Source organism: Amblyomma americanum, chromosome 2 (assembly GCF_052857255.1).
Source record: "Amblyomma americanum isolate KBUSLIRL-KWMA chromosome 2, ASM5285725v1, whole genome shotgun sequence".
Classification (NCBI taxonomy): Eukaryota; Metazoa; Arthropoda; class Arachnida; order Ixodida; family Ixodidae; genus Amblyomma; species Amblyomma americanum.
The window spans coordinates 19,598,521-19,619,676 of record NC_135498.1 but is presented as its reverse complement, the minus strand read 5'-3'; the positions used below and the strand labels follow the sequence as shown (position 1 = coordinate 19,619,676).

The 21,156-nt window shown below is 47.1% G+C and overlaps 2 protein-coding genes across 2 annotated transcripts; both read right to left on the bottom strand.

Annotated features, from left to right (window-relative positions):
- Positions 1-4,118: 4,118 nt before the first annotated feature.
- LOC144119571 (glutathione hydrolase proenzyme-like) lies at positions 4,119-8,351 on the bottom strand. Its single transcript, XM_077652150.1, has 3 exons — positions 8,129-8,351; positions 6,480-6,605; positions 4,119-4,277 (listed from the first exon to the last, which is right to left on the bottom strand). Exons 1-3 carry the CDS (start codon positions 8,345-8,347, stop codon positions 4,119-4,121), a joined length of 504 nt encoding a protein of 167 aa, XP_077508276.1. The 5' UTR covers positions 8,348-8,351.
- A 1,988-nt stretch (positions 8,352-10,339) lies between these two features.
- On the bottom strand, positions 10,340-19,195 carry LOC144119569 (scoloptoxin SSD14-like). Its single transcript, XM_077652149.1, has 6 exons — positions 19,013-19,195; positions 17,725-17,926; positions 15,314-15,467; positions 13,033-13,098; positions 11,315-11,384; positions 10,340-10,531 (listed from the first exon to the last, which is right to left on the bottom strand). The coding sequence occupies exons 1-6, from the start codon at positions 19,193-19,195 to the stop codon at positions 10,340-10,342; spliced, it is 867 nt and encodes a 288-aa protein (XP_077508275.1).
- Between the last annotated feature and the right edge of the window lie 1,961 nt (positions 19,196-21,156).

Sequence of the window (21,156 nt, the reverse complement as noted above, 5' to 3'; positions counted from 1 at the left end):
ACCTAAAGAGCTATAAACAACCTGAAATTCCCTTGAAGAAATTAAAACTTTTTATCATCATAACAAGAAGTATGGGTTACTTGATTTTGCATGACTATAATGTAGCGCAAAGGGACGATACGAGAAGAGGGACGACACGAGCGCTACTATCTACCGGTTTCGGTGCATCCTGGTCAGAGGGAACAAGTGCCGGTTTCCCTATAGATGCCAGTTAAATTTTGCGCCCTTCCAAGCTGGTTTGCCACTTGAATAGATTTGACGAAGAGTTTCCGTACCGACAGCGCCTCGTCCGTGTTCTGGATGAACATGTCCCGGCCTGGATGCCAACGGCGCCACTTCACGCGCATCAAGCACGTGGGTCGTGTTCCCCTTCCTGCGTAGACAGACGTCGCGAACGCATTGGGGACGGAATGTAAGAAATGAAACCGTACACTGGGGAATCTCGCTAATTCGAACTCGCTTAATTCGAAGTTCCGGTTTATGCGAATTGACGCTTTGGTCCCATCACATCATGTGCATTAAGAGAAGCCTGATTGGGACCCTGCAACGATTCGACTGTGTGGGAATGGGCAGAAAGGAGAAAATGGCACCGAGCTTGTCGTAGATGAGCGCGATGAATCCACCGCCGATGCCGACCGCGTGGGGCAGCACGACACAGGCGCACAGCAGCGTCGCTATGGCCGCGTCCACCCACCGACCCGTTGCGCTCGAAGACGAAACCTGCGGTGACCGTGACATCAGTGGTGCGCTATCGCCACGGTTCTTCGCATGCACCAAGTGAAGTTAGCTATTCGGGCACTGTGCGAGTGAATGCAAAGTTCAAGCTCAAGCGATGAGAATCAGCCTTAATAAGAAAAGCGGCGGACTTGATTTACGTGGTGCAGATCAGGATTACAAGTGGGAAGTCATAGCGCCTTTCGTTACCACGACTTGCGTCCAGAGCACGGGACCGCGACACGGAAGAGAGGAAATGCTCAGTGCCGGCATGTCTAAAAGTATGTTTTGGAAACTCTTGCCGCGCTAGTTCAAAACATAACTCATTGCTTTTACGCATTTCTCTGTAAATTTACGCTTCTAACTTAGTGGACAAAATGCCCAGCCGCCTTTTGACCATCAACGTAATCACGAACAAATGGGCACTCTCAAAGAGTCTTGGCTATGCAGAACTAAATTTACTAAATTAGCCCCCTCCAAAAAAAATCGGGGGGGGGGGGGCACATTTTTCTGCGCTCAGAATTGAAGTATTCTAAGCAGCTACGATCCTCACTGCAACGGAAACAGATATCTACAGTACGCGTGTGTGTCCGCCATATGTTGGAAATGTTGTTGGTCGCCACAGCTGTGGCCCCAATTTTTTTGAGCATCCGAGTGGCTTCAGGCGCAGGGTTCGATCCTCAGTGCCGCCGGATACACCACCGGTGATACGACTACATCGGGAGCAACCTAACTTGGTTCCCGGCTTTCCTGGGGCGAAATGCTTGGGAAACGAGTCTTTCACATCGTCCTCTGTATGAACGGAAAATACCTTGTGCCATGGCGCTCCTTTGGCAAAAGCTTTCCTTGCACCATTGTTCCAGCAGTTGATGCGCATGTAACCGGACGCAACCCGCTCTGGTAATGCGTACCGATGTCGGCCAAAGCGCTCGATCAATCCGAACATACCGTGTGACGGGTGCACACTGGACGGCGTCGGTGGCGGCCGCGTACGAGCGGAAGTCCCCGCTGCTCGAGAGGCGGGGCCTCGACCGCTCCCGCGGGTCGCGCCTTCGGTGTAGCGCGTCCACAGCGCGTGCACCGCCAGCGAGAGACCGTGCAGAGGCCGGCCGCCAGGAGCAGCACCAGCGCCATGCACTCCCACGGGATGTCCAGCCTGCACATGCGCACACACGTTACTAATTTGCTGCGCACGTGGCTGCAGACAAGGCGACTACGGGACTGTTTTTTTCCCCTTGATGCGTGGAACAGTCACTGTTCGTCATTAGCATGAATGCAGGAGTTTACGGCGCTGTGTTGTCTCAATCTTCTGCGTTAAAACGGAGAGTTGAGCTAGTTGGCCCAATTCTGAAGGCAACAAAACAGCGCTGTGAGAAGGCAAGAACCAGGAGTCAGCGCTAAAGTCCTATCTCCTTCCTCGTCCCTTGTTGCAACCAAGCGCTGTTTTTTTGCCTTTAGAATCTTCCGCGTAACTGTTCGTCAGCGCTGTAATTGATCGCCTGTTCCCAGCAATCCCAGCAAGGTCCGATGCTGCAGGCCACTGTGTCCCACATACTCAAAGACATCGCCAGTAGCTGGTTTGCACGTCATTGATGGAAAAATATCAGGGTATTGTCTTAAGGACGGAGGGTGCTACGCCTAACTTGGCCAAATCAGCTCTCGCTCAACTGAGAACTCCACAAGATGGGGCAAGAGCGGGCTCACATCACGGCTGCGATGACCGAGTTGGGGCCTGGAAGGCACCGTCGGGCTCGAGGCGTGCGGCCCTTGAGGAAGGGTCGGAATCCGTCATCGGGGGCAAGACGGCCGGGATCTCGTGGTCGCGTGTAGGGCGTGTCGGGGGCTTCTTTTTCTTCTCCTCGTGACACTAGCTCGCGCCCTTGGGAGCTGTTAGTCATCAGATGGATGAGGTTTTTAAGCCGCGGAGGGGAATTGGATCATTGCCAGTGTGGGGAACTGACCAAGTATCGGGCTGTGACAACCATAGTAGACAGACTGCATTTGACAGTGTAAGTGTTTTGAGAGTCCTTATGGTCAGGGGTCCCGTAGTTTTTAGGCTTGAAAACCTGCCTTACTGTATCAGTGGGCAGATCAGTTTGTGCGAAAATGAAAAAAAAAATACGGGACAAATCAGGCGACACTTCTGTGAAAGCACTGGGATTTACCCTAGATGATGAAGGTGGGCGAAGGTGGTTCGAGGGTGGAAGATGGGTGGGTGTGGGCAGCTCGCTAGTTAGGAGGTAGGAGTGTAGTAGGGAGTAGTAGGTAACGGACTGGATTCTAAGAGAATACAAGCATAGCAGGGGAGAGGCAGAAAGTCGGATAGATGAACAAGATAAGGAAGATTTCGGTGAAACGGTCGTAGGAGCTGGAACAGGATAGTTGCAATGTGAAAGATATGTGAGAGGCCTTTGTCGTTGCAGTGGGCGTAGTTGGAGCGATCACTATGATACTGCCTACTGCTCATTCGCATAGACAGCCGCTGAAGCTCATGTGCAGGCCGCCCCGAGAGGCCAGTCACCTGGAACATCTGCGCATGTGCTGTTGACTGTGAGGTGCACGGCAGTGGAAGCAGTATACGCTATTCAATTCATTTTACCAGAAGTTTCAAAGGACAGCTGGGGGGCTAAAAGCTGTAAATCACAGCTTATGGACAAGACCCAGAAAACCTCTACAAGTCACTGCCGACATAGTTACTAACAGTAGTTATCAGAAACAATGAAAAGATGTTTCCAAAACACGAACAAGCTGTTTCCAATATTATTAGAAACACAAGAATACATCATGCATCTATATTTGAATAAAACTGCAGATTTATATAATCATTACTCAACCCAAGATAACGTAAAGGTATGAGAAATAGATCAGTGAAGCTAACATACATCAACAATACTATTTATGGTTTGGAAAAGGATTCTTGAAGTTATTTAAATGAAATTATCTCGGTATATTGATGTGTATTGCGTAGGAGGTTTTACTGTAATGACAGAAATTTGGAGATGTGCGGAAATTCGGAGTATGTAATGTCAGTTCTACGAGTAGGTATAATTGCTTTTATTTTTGGGTGCAAGACTTTCAGTTTGTTACTAAACAATTCTTCTGCTCAGTAGTTGAGAAGAGGAAAGAACACAAAATACAAAAATCGTATACGTAACGTTAAACCCTTGTTTATGACAAAGGCGTTTCCGTCGTCGGTCTGTCAGCAAATGCCCCCCCCCCCCCCCCCAAGACATTTATTGGGACAAACAATTTGACTCGAAACAAATCAGCAAGGCACAACGAGGCATAAGCTCATGTGCACCTTGCCTTACGTCAAGAAAGAAAAATGGTGTTTGCAGTAGTTTTTCGCGCTTATATTAATGGCTAATAGCGCTATTATTTTCATTATTTAGCGCAGGCGGCCGTCAGCTGATGCTAAACAGGCCTCCCGCGCTGCCGCCGTCCGCGTGGTTGCTGTCGTTGATGGCCAAGAAACTCCCACGACGCGTGGGCATCACACCGATGGCCGTGTTGGGAACGGGCTTCTCGGTCACTTTGTGGCCAAGCAGCGTGATCAGTCTCTTCTGCGTCGGAAAGTAGGCGCTGGTTAAGGACACGTGTCGCTCTGAAACACAGTGCTTTTTTTTCTTGACAGCACTTCAATCGTTACACACGCTTCCTTTATCATTAAAAAGATCATGGCAAATAACGAATTGCTGTAGCTCTATATCGAACTATATAGCGCTCCCCTTTGAGTTCAATATACAAGTAATTCGTTATATCAAAAGTGGCAGTAAGTGAGTCTATCTGTTACCTAGATGCAAGGAAACACTGCACCCCCGCTAGCGATGCGCTTCAGGCAGCAACCTGCCACCCGCCGCTGTGCTGGCAGCGCACCATTCTCTAGGCGTTTATAGGCCTAACCTGTTTGGCACCAAAGCGGCAGCGGACGGTTCTTCGGAACTGGCCGCTGCATATAATAAGGTGTCTAATCCTGTTACCATTACACCATACATACAACAGTCTTCGGCAGCAAAGTACGCCAGGCTATCGCCTGGCGTGCTTCGCTGTCAAAATACTGTCAAAGGTACACTAAAAGGAGAAACTGCATTTGGCGCGTATCGATTGATTACCGCTTTCTAATGACTTCAAACTGTCCTCAGAGTTCCTTCAATTACGCCTTCGGTTTCTCTTTATATACACGGAATTAAAGCGGCGTGGGCGGCTAAGTGTGATGCAGTAAGCTCATGCGCATGTTGGATATTTGACTGCAAATTGGAGGTGGGTGTCATAGCACTGCTCACTGTTGCCTTGATAACTATCCCGCACATGGCAGTTTTCATGCGAGATGGTGCGATGGAAATTTTCAATACGTTCTAGACGAGCTCGCCACATCAAGCACGATCAGTGCATCCAGAGATCGTCGTCTGGCTACAGACGAAAACAAGGTCCAGCAGTCGAAGCGCATGCGTGCGCTGAGCACGAGCGAGTCTACCCACAGTGGTCGTGAGGGGTAACTGGGCGCTGGATAGTGTAAGTACGCTTCTGTGCTTCACAGTACGATCCAGATTATCCTGGTTAAGTTCCAAGTAATTTTAATTGCATGATAAAAATTCTGGCTTTCAAACTTTACTGCACGTTTTCCCGTTCCCGCTAGTCTGGCCATTGTTTCCGTTTTCGCATCCTATTTCGTGTTTTTGGCCTCTCGTTACATCTATATGAAATTTCATACGCGTAGTACGCATTGGTTTTGAAGAGTTCTAATATCCGTATAATTTGTTTTGTGTGTCTAGGATGCTTATGAAAATATTATGTGACGTTAACAGATGGTAACATAGAACAATCCTTTGCATGTATGATATGTGACTCATTATGGGCATACTTAGCTCCGTAAATATTATTATGGGTTATTATTACAGGATCTCTTTGCAAAAATCAAAAACAAAAATGAAACTGCAAAATTCCGAACAGCAACGAAGGCAGTTCCGCTTCCTACCTTTCAATGAAAATGTTGACGTATCTGAGTCATCAAATCATCGTGCCTACTTTGCAAACCAGAGGGTGCGCTGTTACAAATAGTTATATAAAGCAACGATTGACTCGGACTTGAAGAAAAAATTGTAGTTATATTTTATTACCCTGGAACATGACAGCGATCATGTTTGTAATGATATGCATAAAAATTAGGATTATGGCTATACATTTTATGGGTATATGATGAGTTAGCTTGAGTCCAGGTTTATTTGACACCTCTATTTTATGGCCAATTGGCTCAAGTTTAAAGGTTTACAGCGTATTATGCAGCCACACATATCGCCTTCACGCTGATAAACCTTACAAAAAATTCTTTACACAGTCTATAGACTGTTCACAGACTTCTGTCTATAAAGACTAAAGACTATATACGAACCCTAAAGAACAGTCTATAGGCAATACAAACTCTAAAGACAGTCTATACACAATCTATAGATTTATGGTCATACACTTAGTGGACTTGTCTATAGACAGTGTATAGACAATGAATAGACAAAAAGAAATATCTATAGGTAGGCAATACAGTCTACAAGAAGCCTATAGACTGTCGATAGACCATATTTGTAAGGGAGAATTGAAAAGTAACTCGGATCACCTTTTTCTACATATAGCTCAGGTGTCGCACCTTCAGGTGTGCGGTTTGGATGAATGTGAAGACTGTTTATGGTTTATGTGAAGAAATTACGCTATGCTCTGTGTTCGCCTAGTAGTGTGTTCTTTGAGGTGTGGCTTGTTTGCTAGTGTGAAATTACCACGTCAATTTCTGGATTGTTGCCTGCGACGTTCACGACGAATGCGTTGCCCACCAGGGTTGGGTGAATCCTGGCTTCGTTGAGGACGCACTCACGGTAGGGGTAGTCGGCAGCGCACGTGATTAGCTGCAAGTGCACGAGAGGAAACGCTTAGGCGATATGAAACTTTGTATTTCTAGCGCCTCACAGGTTAGTAAGGCGGTATTTCATCTATTGTGGTACCCTTCTTGTGAACTTTTAATGCTAGACAAATATGCGGAGCAAGCGGCTGCTGCATTTGTTCTTTTCAGAGTTTCAGCGGGAAAAAGGAACCGATGCACCACAGTGGCTGGCTTGACTTCTAGTTCTAGAAAGCGCGAAATAAACGATAGAGCTGCAAGGACCAGTTTTGGTTTTTCACCGCTTAAAACCCACTATGATATGCGCAAATAAATATAGCAATGGCTTGGATACAGGCTTGGATGAGAACTACCTTGAACAAAGGCATCTGTAAAGATTATAGCTGTCAAGATTCATTTTCTCTGAGTTGTAACATAAAAGCGGTGTGCTTTGTACACTCGTGAGAACGGGTGCCGCTGGAATGGAATATTTTCCGGCTGACACCGCCCGCCGTTGCAAGCATCGTACTTCTGCTGCTGCTTATGAAGTACTGTGGCGTTGTTGTGTTTTGTTTTTTTGCAAATAAACGACTATGGTTACCACGTACCAAAGCAAGATTGATTGTGTTTCATTTGTTGATAAGGACTAAAGAGTTATCGCTAGTTAAGGAGCGTTGCTTCTTTTTAGAAACTTATGACATAGGATATTTCGACACGTGTATTTACTCCTAAGAGCATACTGGGGTAGAAAGGACACTGTTCGTTGTAAAGCTGCGTGAATTTTTTTCCTTGGTTTGTCGACTTTTGTGCCTTAAAGTACGAAGTGGTTGATTGCAAGCTCCTCCACATTTAAGAGCGTTAGCTCGTACTCATCACGTTTCTCGATTTCTTGGGGTCCGCTACCACTTCCCTTTGGTGTGAAATATTCAAAGTCCGAGGAAGTCGAGATGGCGGCCCCCGTAGTAAATCGATATAGCAACCCAAGTGGTGATTGATTGGTGACGTCACTTAGAAATCCAAGATGTCAGATTCGTATTTCCATTGGTGTACCTCACTTTAATCTAATTCATATCAATTCTAGTAAACCAAACAACTGACGCTCGTTACTTCACCGTCTTCCAGACGGTGGCGCCATCTCTGTTTTTCACATTTCAGTTTATCTTGTTTTATAAGAATGAAGCTGCGTGTCAGACGTGTGTTCCCGGTAGGAAGGCGACATAAAATTTTTTCGTCGAGGCGTTTCTGATGAATGCATGATTTTCATTTCTAGATGACCGACTTCACTAGGTGTAGTTTTGTTATTCACTTCGTTGTGTGGGTGATAAGTACTACAATTACGACAGTGAAGACGAAATTCAGTGCTACTAGTGACGTGCAAAGTTCGCCTTACCCGGTAAATTCAACAGTTTAGCTGCTGCTATAAAACAGTCTGGAGTTAAAGCCTTTCTAGAAATGTTGTCCCGAATTTACCTGCGACTGTATTTAGGGTTAAGCGCTTGGTACAGAAAGCATAGAAGCACATTGAACCACGGCGCTTCTTGTGACGTATACCTGTGCGACTGCCGACAGTCCGGCCATTCCACCGCTTCCCCCGAAGAGTGAGTGCAGCGGGAAGACCGAAGACCTCTTGGTGATGACGACGGGTGCCATCGAGGTCATGGGCGTCTTCGACGGACCCAGTAGGTTGGCCGTCGGTGCGTCCGGCTCGGCTGTCTTGAGGAAAGCATCCATGTAGTTGTTGAGCAGCAGGCCCGATGACGTCGTGAACATGCTGCCGAACCTAGAGAAATTTGCCATTGCTCAACATCACAAATTGAAAAAAATATTTCCCTGTGTTTCCTTTGGTTTCAGTGACTGTTGGCTTCCTTCAAATCCGCGAGAGGTATATGTGCATATAAGAAAAGTGGCTTATAGGCTGTAGCTAGGATGACATAAGCCTACCCTGGCGACACTCGATCGAAGCGACTGAAGCGCTGTCGACAGACTTATCTGAAAAACAGGGAACTTTTCCACAGAGGTCGTCGATAAGAAGACGGAATAGCAGTGAACAAAAAGACTCCAGATGTGGGAGCGGGGCCCCGAATATTGGCTGTGAGCTGAATTATTTCGCCGCTTAACATGATAGCTTGGTTCGCGCTGTGTCTGTTAGCATGCTATCTATCAGTCGGTTTTTCTGATGCCGTGGAAAAGCCGCTCTGACCAGGCAGCGCGACAATGCAGAGCTCTGGCAGGTTCGAGGGGATTATCCACTGATAAACGTATTAACCGCGACGTCATGACGATCAGCCACCGTCATTCGCTGGAGGGCCTCCCTTCCAGTTGTATCCACCTACAGCTTTTTGGAATCCCAGAACTGCCTTTGAAAGGTTTGGTTTAGTTTAGTGGGGTTTGACGTCCCAAAGCGACTCAGGCTATGAGGGACGTCGTAGTAAAGGGCTCCGGGAATTTCGACCACCTGGTGTTCTTTAACGTGCAATGACATCGCGCAATACACGGGCTTCTAGAATTTAGCCTTCATAGAAATTCTGCCGCCACGGCCGGGATGAACCCGCGTCTTTCGGGTCAGCAGCCGAGCGCCGTAACTACTGAGCCACCGCAACGGTCCTGCCTTTGAAAGGTGGGCTTTCGAATAATGGCTTCGTTACGCACGGAGGCATGTCTGTCGCGCACGTAACGAGGTGATTAAAAAGCTTACCACATGGGACGCAAACACGCGGCATGAACTTGGCGCATTGTAGGATTCTCGGTGCATATTTTCACGGCAGTTTCTTTAAATGGTTTTCTGCCCGAGGAAAATAATACCTGATAGAAAGGGATTAATATTGGCCGTGATGCGATGAGCTGTACAAAAAAAAAACTGACAGAATAATTGCCACGCGAAATTACTGGACAGCTGATGAGGTACTACTGTCTCTCCTCCTTCCACGGCTACCATTCTCCGAGTTCTTCCCGTGACAAGCACCCTTCGTTAGCGCATTCCTCCGCTCTCGGCACACCCTCCTCCTGCCATGGTGACCACCCTCTGTGCGGTTCCCGCGGTAACAACATTCCGGTTATGCTCTCCGCCCTCCTCACTCTCTCCGTCTAGGGTAACCGTAGTCCTCCCGCCAGTTCCCGTGGCAACGCCTCTCCGACTGCACATTCTTTGTACCTAGCAATATCCTCCTCCCTCGACAATTACCACATGGAAGGTGGCGCCCTTGGCAACCGACCTCCGGTTGCGCATTCCACCGCTCTCGCCATGACCTCTTTCTCCCTTGGTGACCACCCTCCCCCGTAGTTTCTATGGCAGCCACCACTGGTTACGCCGACTGCTACTATTACTACGCCGACGCGAAACACTGGGACAGACGCTTAGCAGCATGAAGATCAATGCAAACCCCCTTCACGATGCCATAGTGACACGCAAATAAAGAAAAAAGAAAGCAGCAGTTAGAAACAACACCCCATGTCCGCAGGATGCTGTACTACTCCGTTAGCCAAGCTCAACAGGAAATGAAATCAATATATCAGTACTTCGCTCTAATTATTAAAGAGTTCTGCGGCATCATAATGTTGGCGGTGTTAACTATGTCTAACGATTATCTTCTCGCTAAGCTAACAAGAAAGCCTTCAACGGCGAGCAATTTCCTTAATTTTCATGGAGGAACGCTTTTTGGTGGTGATGAATGTGCGAAGAGCTTCACTGCAGGACTAAGGTGCAACTGACTTCCAGTTATTTCGATCTGTTAAAGCAACCAGCAGTTTTAACGTAGAAAGCACTTACTCGTCATTCAGGCTGGAGGTGATGGCGAAAGCGTCGCCGTTGGGAGCTAAGATACACAGGTGAGCGCCGCCGTAATCTTCCGCAAAGGGGTGTTTAAGCCCATAGTCCTCGGGCTTTGACAGCGGGCCATCGCTTTTTATAGAGTTCTCAATTTTATGAATAATTTCCTGAAGCAGTGTCTTCTCTTTCTGTAGAAGAGCATAGTTATAGCAACAGTAAAGCATGTGATATGGAAATACATAAAAGATGTCGCTAGCTTCTTGTGATATTCCACACACAGTTATACAACTCGGTCCCATATTGAAAGCGCTTGAGAAGACGTTAACCTTCATTACCGAGTATATATTGACAGGTTGTTTATCAAGGATATGAAATATGTGACTTACGGCAAAAACAAACTGCGTTAATAAGAATGATAGTGAAATAGTCAAAAACCCACACTGCCTATTATTGCCACTCCCAGATAAGAGAGTTCGGAACCGAGCAAGTTCATTTTTGTCACTCGTAGATTGTATTTTTTTGAAAAATAACACTTACACCTAATGAAAATACATAATTTTGAAATCTAATTTCATAACGCTAATTTATATATGAACATATTTTCTTTTCTTTGTCTGTGATGAAATACAACGAGCGCAAAGAGAGAAAAGTATCAGACCGGCGAACAACAAAAAAAAACCGCACTTGTACTGTCATACGATCCGGTCCAATCATGGCTCTCGGTTGCGGGCTCACGCGTGACGTCACGAGTTCGTCTTAACGTGAAATACGAAGCATCGTCGAAAACTGTCAACACTGTATAGTGGGTATCAAAATGAGATTGCTTTTTTCCTTGGAGAAACCTATTTACGTGGTTTGTGCTAGGATGAAAAAGCACGAAAGTAGCGAAAAGAAGGTAGACAACAACCATAAGAAAAGAGCGCATTGAAGGCGGAAAAGCGATAAAAGTAACCGCGAAACTGCAAACTTACATCTCTAGATTCCGCGTCGTCCCCCAGCTCCCCGCGTCTGGCATATGCGAACTTCAGTGTTTCGACAAGCCTGGACGAAAAGGAAAATATAAGTGCATAATGACTTTTTCTTTGCGTCAAATTAAATGAAATATTTGGAGTCAGCAAGCAAAAATACATGTTCCCTGAATAAGTGTAACTCCAATATTTTTTTTCGAACACCAGGGCCCCCCTTAAAGGCGTACATTTATATAAATGGCAACAGTTGAGAACAGCATATCATGGTGCATACATCGCTACGTAGGTATAAGGATAGGTTAGTCATGTTGTACAGGCGCGCTTTTATTAACAAGAGGAGGGTTCCGTCAAGAAGATATATCCTCGACAGAATACACAAACTACTTCTGTAGGTGATCGGTGGCATTGCACTGCTTCAATTTGCACCCGAATTTCGCCTGCCTGGGACAAGAGCGAGGAAGAATGATACGCAATGCAAGCTGAACCGGAGAGAGCGACATCTTTCGTTGTTGTTGGTTGTTGGAGAAAGGAAATGGCACAGTATTTATTTCACATCTCGGCGGACACCTCAACCGCGCCGCCGCATCTTTCGTGGCAAGTGCAAATTCATTCAATCCCTTACAAAGTTAAAAAGACGCTTTAGAGTTGTCCACACTGCAAAATAAGACACTCTTTAATGCGTAAGCATTACTTGGCTCACGCGTGGCGTCCACGGAAAGTGTGCACAGAAAGGGTCGATATTTACCCGAGCTTACCCGAGTTACTGGGTAGTAGCTCGGGTAAGTTCGGAGGCACGTCGCACCAGCTGCGCGAGAAGTTTCTCGGGAAGGGCAACATGGGTCGCACAATCCCTACGAGTGGCTGTGAAAGGAACAGCCACCTGCGAGTGCAGCGGAGCATCGCTTAACCACTGCGATGGTAGATGTATGAGGACTCGCCGCCATCTGTGATTGCTAAGAAGAGAATTATCAATTGTGCATACATGGGCATTAATTTAACCCACGAAGCTCCGAATGGTGTGCGGTTTGGTGATCAACGCGAACTAAAAGACGAGGACATAAAAAAACGAAGTGGACAGGACACAGCGCTCCTGTCCACTTCGTTTCTTGTGTTCTCGTCTTTTTGCGCGAGAAATTCGGTTGAAGTTTTACTGCATGGTTACAGGGCCTTGGACATTAAAAAAAAAGCCAAAGCAAAAAGTCTGCTACCAAAATAGAAAAATACAGGGCCAGAAGGGCTAACAGTTAGCCATATGTCTTAATAAATAACACCACCACTTCCTGTTGGTGCAGCACTGTTTATTACCAGATGGAAGGAAATATATCTACTCCAACACTATTTCATAATAATAATAATTGGTTTTGGGGGAAACGAAATGGCGCAGTATCTGGCTCATATATCGTTGGACACCTGAACCGCGCCGTAAGGGAATGGATAAAGGAGGGAGTGAGAGAAGAAAGGAAGAGGTGCCGTAGTGGAGGACTCCGGAATAATTTCGACCACCTGGGGATCTTAAACGAGCACTGACATCGTACAGCACACGGGCGCCTTAGCGTTTTGCCTCCATAAAAACGCAGCCGCCGCGGTCGGGTTCGAACCCGGGAACTCCGGCTCAGTAGCACTCATGCGTTCAGCCACTAAGTACGGTTGACTGGAATGAGAAAGCAGAAAGTCCTGCATGTTGTCACTGACAAGGTGTAGCAAAAAATTCATGCACTCACTTGTGGAGCTCTTTACTGGTGATCAGCGAAAGGCTGACATCACCTTCTTCCTCGCTGTGAGTGTACCTAAAATATCGGGGATAAAGAAAGCGCTGCGTGTTAATACCATATACCTCACTTCCGAAGACCTCTGGAGTACGTAATCTCATAGCATCTCATTCACAGTCGAAAGACGTCTGGTCAAGTTCTTGTTCACCATACCTCACGCTTAACGCAAGGTCAGTGATGAATGTGTTGCCCAACAGAAAAATATATTCAGGACCCTTCGGTCATGAGGTCCCCATATGTGCGCTCTTCGGTTACCACTCGAATGTAACATTGTGCGCTAGATGCATGAATCCGTTCTCTCAACGCTACAGTGTCACAGATGATTATGCATGATTACGGGTAAGCAACGTCAGTTGGAGGCGAATACAGTCTGAACTCGTTATAGTGAAACGGTTTATAACGAAATATTGGATATAACGAAGGAATGACAATTCCCGTCAGAAAAGTCGCCAACATGGGCTGTAACGAAGCTACGCGTCTATAACGAAGTTATCGCCGGACCCCTTCAGTTTCGTTATAACGAGGATCAACTGTAGATGAAATTTAAGAAAAAAAAATCGGATGAAAGCACAACTAATAGCACTCGCTTCCATCGGTTTTGTACGTGGCGCAAGGAAGAGAAGAAAATTGTATAATTTTGGGTGCAATATTATTTTTCCTGTTTCGTTGTGCACAGCACAGTGTAGATCGAAGGTCGATGGGAAGTTATTTTGAAGTGAGTTACGAGAATGCCAATTTAATTTAGGGTTAAGGCTTTTTTATTTAAATTGTATAGAGGGGCACCATAAGTAGGAGCATTCTTGAAGTACGTGTTTGTTTGGTTTTCTACCATTAGGGATTAAAAAACAAAGACAATTAATTGACCGCGCTTTTCTACGCTGTTTGGGGGCGGCTTACATTTTCGGCATACTGCACTTTAGAGTAAAAAAATACTTCCGGTTAGATTTCAGTTATACCAGTTTCAATTTATAATCGAAGCAGGAAATAAGGAGAAGGACTCGGGTGGTTTCTTGGTAAACAGCCTTGGTCAAAATTGTCCGGCTGAATGGTATCACTCCCGTGCAGCAGTGCAACCACGGCACCACTGCAGCCCTAAAGGCCCGCAGGGCAAGCAGACCGCTCCTCTTCGCCTATAAAGAGCTCCGGAGCTTCAGGGATGCGGTAAGCGTCCCAATACACGGCTTAACTGCGAACGCTGTGCGCAGGACACTTATGATTACGGTTGTACAGTCACGCCACATTAATACGACCCTTGTTTATATGAACGACTCGAATTATGCATAAGTTATTTGGGACCAGACATTTTTCAACGCATTTGCGCGTCATTAACATGAAAAGAAATCCTCAGAGCTGACTGCCGTTCGTTTATATCTGTTGATTTAATAGGGACATCGACGAGAACAATGTCTTGACTGGCCCAACCAGATGTTTCTTTTCCAGTAATTTTCGGTACAGCACTCCTACGAAAGTTAATACGAAAGTGCAGATATTTGTTTGATGACCCTTTCTTTTTGTCGTTCGTGCTTTGCAGTACCTGGGTACCCGGCAGACGTGCCTTGCCATTACTTAAATGGCTGAGAATAAAATCCTCTCCGCTGCTTGTGCTCTGTTGAAAGCCGTACTGAGAAGCTGTCAGACAGCTGGGTACTGTAATGTGCCACTGGTAGGCGAGATGTGAACAGCTGTAGTTGCAGATGAGTCATCAAGCAATGGCGACGTCATTACGGGTTTCATGGACAACTCGACGCTTCAAAGCGCACAACATTAATTTAAAGAGCATGGTAACCAGGATAATGCATTAGGAGCTCACAAGATTCAGTATATTTCATTTTGCTTAACTGTTGTACACAGAAGCAGACCATAAAATTTGAAGAGAGTTCTCTGAACATTTGTTTTTGCCGTTGCTTTTCTTCCCGATTAGTTAATACGGACGACTCGGTTTAGGGACAGTTTTTCTCAGGAAGCAGTGTCAAATACTGATGAGGCATCTTTAAAAGTAAGTAGTGCATCAACAATGACTATTCTTACATCAGTGCGCCCATCATTGTTCGTATTTCGTGAGCTGGCCAGTCGCGATAGCCAGTGGTTAAACCGTCGGCGAGTCACAAACAGCACGTAGAACAACCGTGCGAACTCCGCCCATGGTTTTGACCAGATCTAGCCGTCACGATACCGCACGGTCGTAGTGGGGCAATACCCGCTTTGTGCGTTTGTTATCTCCGATCGTCCTTACTCGAGTGACACTTGCGACACGGCTGCAGCCAACAGTGTACCACTGCCGGGTGCGGGCGCCGAGTGGAACACCAGGCCGTTGGTGAGGTTCAGGCTGATTGCGTCCAGCCACTCGGCCTCGTATGCCTGCATGTCTGCCTTGCTGATGGCTCCGCCTGCACAGCGAAATACAGTGTCCAGTGAGAAAGAGGCCTGTCCCGTATCTTAAGTGCATGCTAGGGTAAATCCGCGGCCTTTTCCCAAGGCTGAGTTTTGTGGGAAGATTGAAGCAGGCACTGATCACAAAGAGTGGGATAGGCGAGAAAAAGAACTAAAAAGATACTAGCCCGGCCCGCACCACCAGAGTGTGTTGATCACAGTGGGGGAGATTGATCATTGCGTTGATCACTGTGTTACGGCTGGGACCATATCTGGTCTGCAGCGTTTCAAAATAAATAAGACTGAAAAATGCTGCGCCCTCTCAGTAATGATATGTGAAGTTTCTTCCCTGTCGGTCGCCGACTAAAAAAGCGGGCCTGGGCAGACTGTGCTCAGAAATTCGGAAAGGTCGTAGAGCTGTGAAGCATGCTTCGTAAATGTGCGAGATCCCGCGTCTGGTGCGTGGGCCTACGTTTTCCCCCTACGAGTTCTCGGTCGGGACGTGAACTTGCCAGGGCCCCTTTATAGTTATGATGCTGAATATGATCTGGATCGGCTCAAGATTATGTAATATTACGTAACTTTAAACGCTGCTTTTTATTCCAGCACACGGATGTCGCTCCTGCCACAGTTCGTTGGTAACGAGGGCCAACTTTAGGCTGAAACACATTGGCAATGACTGGTTAAGGCGTTGCACAGGCTCAGAAGCGTGTTGCTCGAGAAGTGAAGCACATCACTGTGAGAAAAAAAAATCGACCCTCCCCTCTTTCACCCTCTTCTTCATCTCTTCAGAGATATCCCATCATTAGATTCACGTGTCCACACAGTACAGTTATCGTGTTCAACCCCTTTCTATTTTATGCTTATATACACTGACACCTTAGCCTGCAGTATACTATGCAGCGGTGGCCCAACGGTTGAGCACGCGGGAATCCCAGCCGTGGTAGCCGTGTTTCGCTAGAGGCAGAATTCAAAAGAAGCCCATGTGCACATAGACGAACGAGGCTTGTCATAAGCCAATTGCCATTTCTATTCGGACACTGTGTCCGGTATAAGGCAAGAAGGGCTCAGCCAAAGCATTTTGTATCGATAGCTACGTTACGGTAGCATTTCGAGCATTTAGCGTGGCGGCGCCGCCACGTTGTCACGTGGTTGGTCACGTGGTGCGGAGCAGCTGCCGGCAGTGCGGCGCCGTGGCTGAACACGTGGTTCGTCACGTGGTTGGTCACGTGGTGCGGAGCAGCTGCCGGCAGTGCGGCGCCGTGGCTGAACACGTGGTTCGTCACGTGGTTGGTCACGTGGTGCGGAGCAGCTGCTGCTGCCGGCGGCGCGGCGCGCCGGCGAAACCGAGCTGCCACAGCTGTGCGCATGCGCCGTGTAAAGTAGGACGAAGATGGAGGAAGAACGCCCAGCAAAACGGAGCGGCGAAAGACTGACTTTGCAGTTCAACTGAGCAAGTTCCACTCGGCCAGCTGTAGCTATCGTGTCACTCCAGGTTTAACCAGAGCTAAACCACTGCCATTTTTTGTTGGTTTGCCGACAGAAGTATCATTTAGGTACATTTTTGAAAAAAAAAAATTCTGTTAGAAGGTAAAGGAAATTACCCGAGCTGTTTGAACACAAACCGGAGTCCTCCACTACGAAGCCTCTTTCTCTTCTTCTTCCATTCCAGCTCGGATTTTACTCAGTTGAGACAGTTATATACTTTTCATTTTGTTGCTGCTGACACAGCCTCTTATTTGCACACTGATAAAATTTTATAGAACCGAATATACCGTAATTTTGACTTTTATTCTCTTATTTACCTATTAATCATAAATCACAGCAAAAATCTCATGCAGCTGTCATCTGAATAAATCACTACTCACAGCAAAAATCTCATGCAGCTGTCATCTGAATAAATCACTACAAACTTTAAACGCCACCAAACGCAGTCTATACTGTGAAGCGATTTGTGCGGAGGCAGCGTACAGTAAAATCGCCTTAACGTATGTACTTTACACATCCCTTGCCTACTTTAACAGATGAATGACCATGCCCTTTCCTTTGATACAAATGCGACATTGATATACGGAGCAGCTTTAAGTAATTAGCATATATGTGTTGTGTAAATGCTGAAATATCCGCCACAGTTAGAAGCCGGTGCTTCCCAAGTGAAGGCTTCATAAGCGAAGGCAGGTCCGATTGTTTCGCCGCGATGAGTGAGGACATGGAATGGGATGCGCTGATATCTGTAGCGTCGCTAACGTCTCACCGCTTTATCGCACCGCGTACCTCCGTCCTTGATGCTTTCCACAATGTCCTCAGCCAGTGTCCCTTCGTACAGGAATTGGGCGCCGTTGATGGCCAGGTCGCTTAGCGTGTTCGCCATTGTGCCTTGCACCAGCAGGTCGCCCTCCTTCAACACGGTGTTGGTCGCCGTGTTCCAGAAGCGGGTCCTGCGACTGTGACTCTTGAAGCCAAAATAGGCGGATGCCTACAGCGGACAGCGTTATGCATTCACATGAAGGTTTACTCAGCGATCAAAAAGAGCACTGGACAAAGCGAGGAACGCAGCCCTAAGGATGACCATGTCTGTACAGTCATCTACAGACCTGTCTAGAGCGCTCGAACTCCGTGCCATCTGCACTCTGCAACGCGCACAGCGACGTCTAGCGGCAGCGCCTGGTTCGAGAGAGCGCATGTCTGATGCTCAGACAACACTCAAAGATGCGCAATCTTGAACCAGGCGCTGCCGCTAGACGTCGCTCTGCTCGTTGCAGAGCGCAGATGGCACGGAGTTCGAGCGCTCTAGACAGGTCTGTGGATGACTGTAAAATACGTTTCACATGCTTTAAGCAGAAGCGAGCAACTAACGCCCCTTCTGCCCAAACAGCGCTGCGAAGATTACTGACAACTTTAGGGTGTGTTTTTCTGCACGCAGTGTTTTGATTACTGCGGAAAAATGTTGGTAGAGCGACACCTGAACAGGTAATCTTACAACAGCTGGCCGTTGCCAGCCACAGACCTTTTGCACAACAGATGCACCCAGTGCCAAGAACACTTTAGAGCAGACCTGCAGCATCCTATATGGGCTTGCCCATCTTTCTCGTAAGAGAGAGACACCAAAATCAGCACATACCACATGATGGCATGACCTCCCTAGTAGACCAGATACGATCAATCTCCGCAGCACAACATGCCCTCGCAGCATGCGGTAGTGAGAGCGGCCTGCTTCGAGTAGCGCAAGAGAGGTCGACTGATTTACAACACGCAGCTCTGAAGGGAGTGAAAAAGACCAAGTTGAAGCTGCCCCTGCAGCTACATCTCAATCTTTCCTAACTTCCTAGCAGTGACCGAGAGCTATCCTTTCCTTGCAATAAAGGATTCATTCATTCATTCATTCATTCATTCATTCATTCATTCATTCATTCATTCATTCATTCATTCATTCATTCATTCATTCATTCATTCATTCATTCATTCATTCATTCTTCGCAACTGGACTGTAAGAGCCACTTGCCAATTCCTGCTCGTAGAACTATTAAAAGTTAAGGTCTAAAAGCAACCTCGCTGGTAGTGCCCGCAGGCAATGGACCCACTTGAGGTCGGCACTAGCCTCGATGGCGGCGCTGTGCCTCTCCAGGGCGTTCGCCAGGTGGCGCCCGACGACGAAACCCTCCGTGGCCAGCTGGATGGCGGGGTCGAACAGCCTGTACCACTCGAGTGCGCCCAGCTCACTGTGGATGACCTCGTACCCGTCCATCGCGCCCGGAACAATGACGGCCGTGGCGCCTATGGGCAGCGACCATATTTCCGTCGTTATACTAGAAGAAGAGGGCACTGAGATTTTTCAGTTTTTCCAGGAGGTAGGTGGGAAGAGGATAGCATGGCGTGAATGAAGCGCAAAAGGACAATAAGCTTAAGACCGCGGCGCCTGCGTTTTTATGGAGGCAAAACGCTAAGGCGCCCGTGTGCTGCGCGATGTCAGTGCACGTTGAAGATCCCCAGGTGGTCGAAATTATTCCGGAGCCCTCCACTACGGCACCTTCTTCTTCCTTTCCTCTTTCACTCCTTCCCTTATCCCTTCCCTTACGGCGCGGTTCAGGTGTCCAACGATGTATGAGACAGATACTGCGCCCTTTACTTTCCCCCAAAACCAATTATTGTTATTATTCATAAGACGAAGTGCTTCTTTTTGGGTTCTATGTCTCCTCTGCGTCCCGTGCTTTACAGCTCTTGATTCACACAATGCAACACCATATAACCTGTCAATCTACCTTTGTCCACGGTGACGACAGCAGTGAGGCACGATCCCACAGCACGACAGCGTCCAGGTCAGAACCCATGGGGACATAAGATAGGGAACATTTTACTCAGGTCCTATTGCCCGCCATAAATGAATGAAATTCTCTCTAATGAGCATCTGAACGGGAACGTTCTCTGCTATGACATAATACTGCGGTGATTCAGTTTACCAAAGAAAAATCACACTTCTTTGGTAACGTCAAAGCAGTAAACCTATTCATTGACAGAGCGGGGGCCAATTATTTTCGTAAATTAAGTGTCAGAACCACTTGGAAAGAAGCTCCTGTAAGAGCCGGCGTCTGTCTGAACTGCTATTGCCCGAAGCGTATTAGAATTTTATTAATTAAAAATAATACGCCGCGGTAGAGCAGTTGTTATAGCGCTCGACTGCTGACTCGAAAGACGCGGGTTCGATCCCGGCCGCGGCGGTCGAATTTCGATGGAGGCGAAATTCTAGAGGCCCGTGTACTGTGCGGTGTCAGTGCACGTTAAAGAACCCCAGGTGGTCGAAATTTCCGGAGCCCTTCACTACGACGTCTCTCGTAGCCTGAGTCGCTTTGGAACGTTAGGCCCCCATAAGCCATAATTTTATCACGAAAGTCATGTACATGTTATTATGCTGGCCATGCAGTAGAACAATCGGTTCATCAGTCAGTCTCCTTGGTCGCTCTGGTCAAATCTGAAGACTACATAAAGCGTATAAATTAGTATCCAATTATTTGCTCATTGTGTCTTTCTTAGTGGGTTAACGAAACATGTAAGCACAAGAAGAAAATGTGCGCTCATTCCCTATCCATTATAGAATGCATCAAATAAGTAAATTTGGTAATGCGATGAACCTTGCGCTCACCAGTCTTGTAGCTTCTGCTATTGGAACCGAACATGTCGGGTTTGGCAGCGGAAGGCGATCTGCCGAGAGACATCAAGGTGCGAACTTGCTGGGACGACCTGCAGATATAAGATCATGCCTGAACATCGCAATTCAGAGTAAGAGCTTGCACATGTCCAATGCAAGCAAGTAATCACGTGCGCACGTAGACATACGCAAACCCGTAAAGTAACATTTTTATCTCCGTGTTTCTTATTTCAGACCAAATTATATTTTGGTTCTGACTTCATTTATTTACATTATTGTCGTATTAAACAGCGGAAGCCAACATCGCCACACTAAATCACTCAGATCTACAGCTTGCGTTGCAAAGTCTCGCTACCGTGGATTAGACGAAGAAGCGTCGGATTTGTAAAATGGTTGCGCAATGCCCGTGGTTTCGACCGAAAGTAGCAGAGATGCTGGGTTGCCCTCATAATTGAGCAATCTAGAAAGCTTATTTTATAAAAGCCTGCCCTATGATTTTGCGGCGAGCTGTGGCGTCATCTAGCGCGAGCTCTATGCGGGAGAGATATATTGGTTTGGACTGA

Bases quoted from the DNA above. Each gene is read 5' to 3' on its own strand.
- LOC144119571 (XM_077652150.1), bottom strand. From the start codon at position 8,347: ATGTTCACGACGTCATCGGGCCTGCTGCTCAACAACTACATGGATGCT. The intron at 6,606-8,128 runs GTATACGTCACA...GTGCACTTGCAG, and splicing joins GACTGTCGGCAGTCGCACAG to CTAATCACGTGCGCTGCCGA. The intron at 4,278-6,479 runs GTAATTTCACAC...TTTCCGACGCAG, and splicing joins ACAATCCAGAAATTGACGTG to AAGAGACTGATCACGCTGCT.
- LOC144119569 (XM_077652149.1), bottom strand. From the start codon at position 19,195: ATGGACGGGTACGAGGTCATCCACAGTGAGCTGGGCGCACTCGAGTGG. The intron at 15,468-17,724 runs GTACGCGGTGCG...TTCGCTGTGCAG, and splicing joins GGAAAGCATCAAGGACGGAG to GCGGAGCCATCAGCAAGGCA. The intron at 13,099-15,313 runs GTAAGGACGATC...CCGATATTTTAG, and splicing joins GTGTCGCAAGTGTCACTCGA to GTACACTCACAGCGAGGAAG.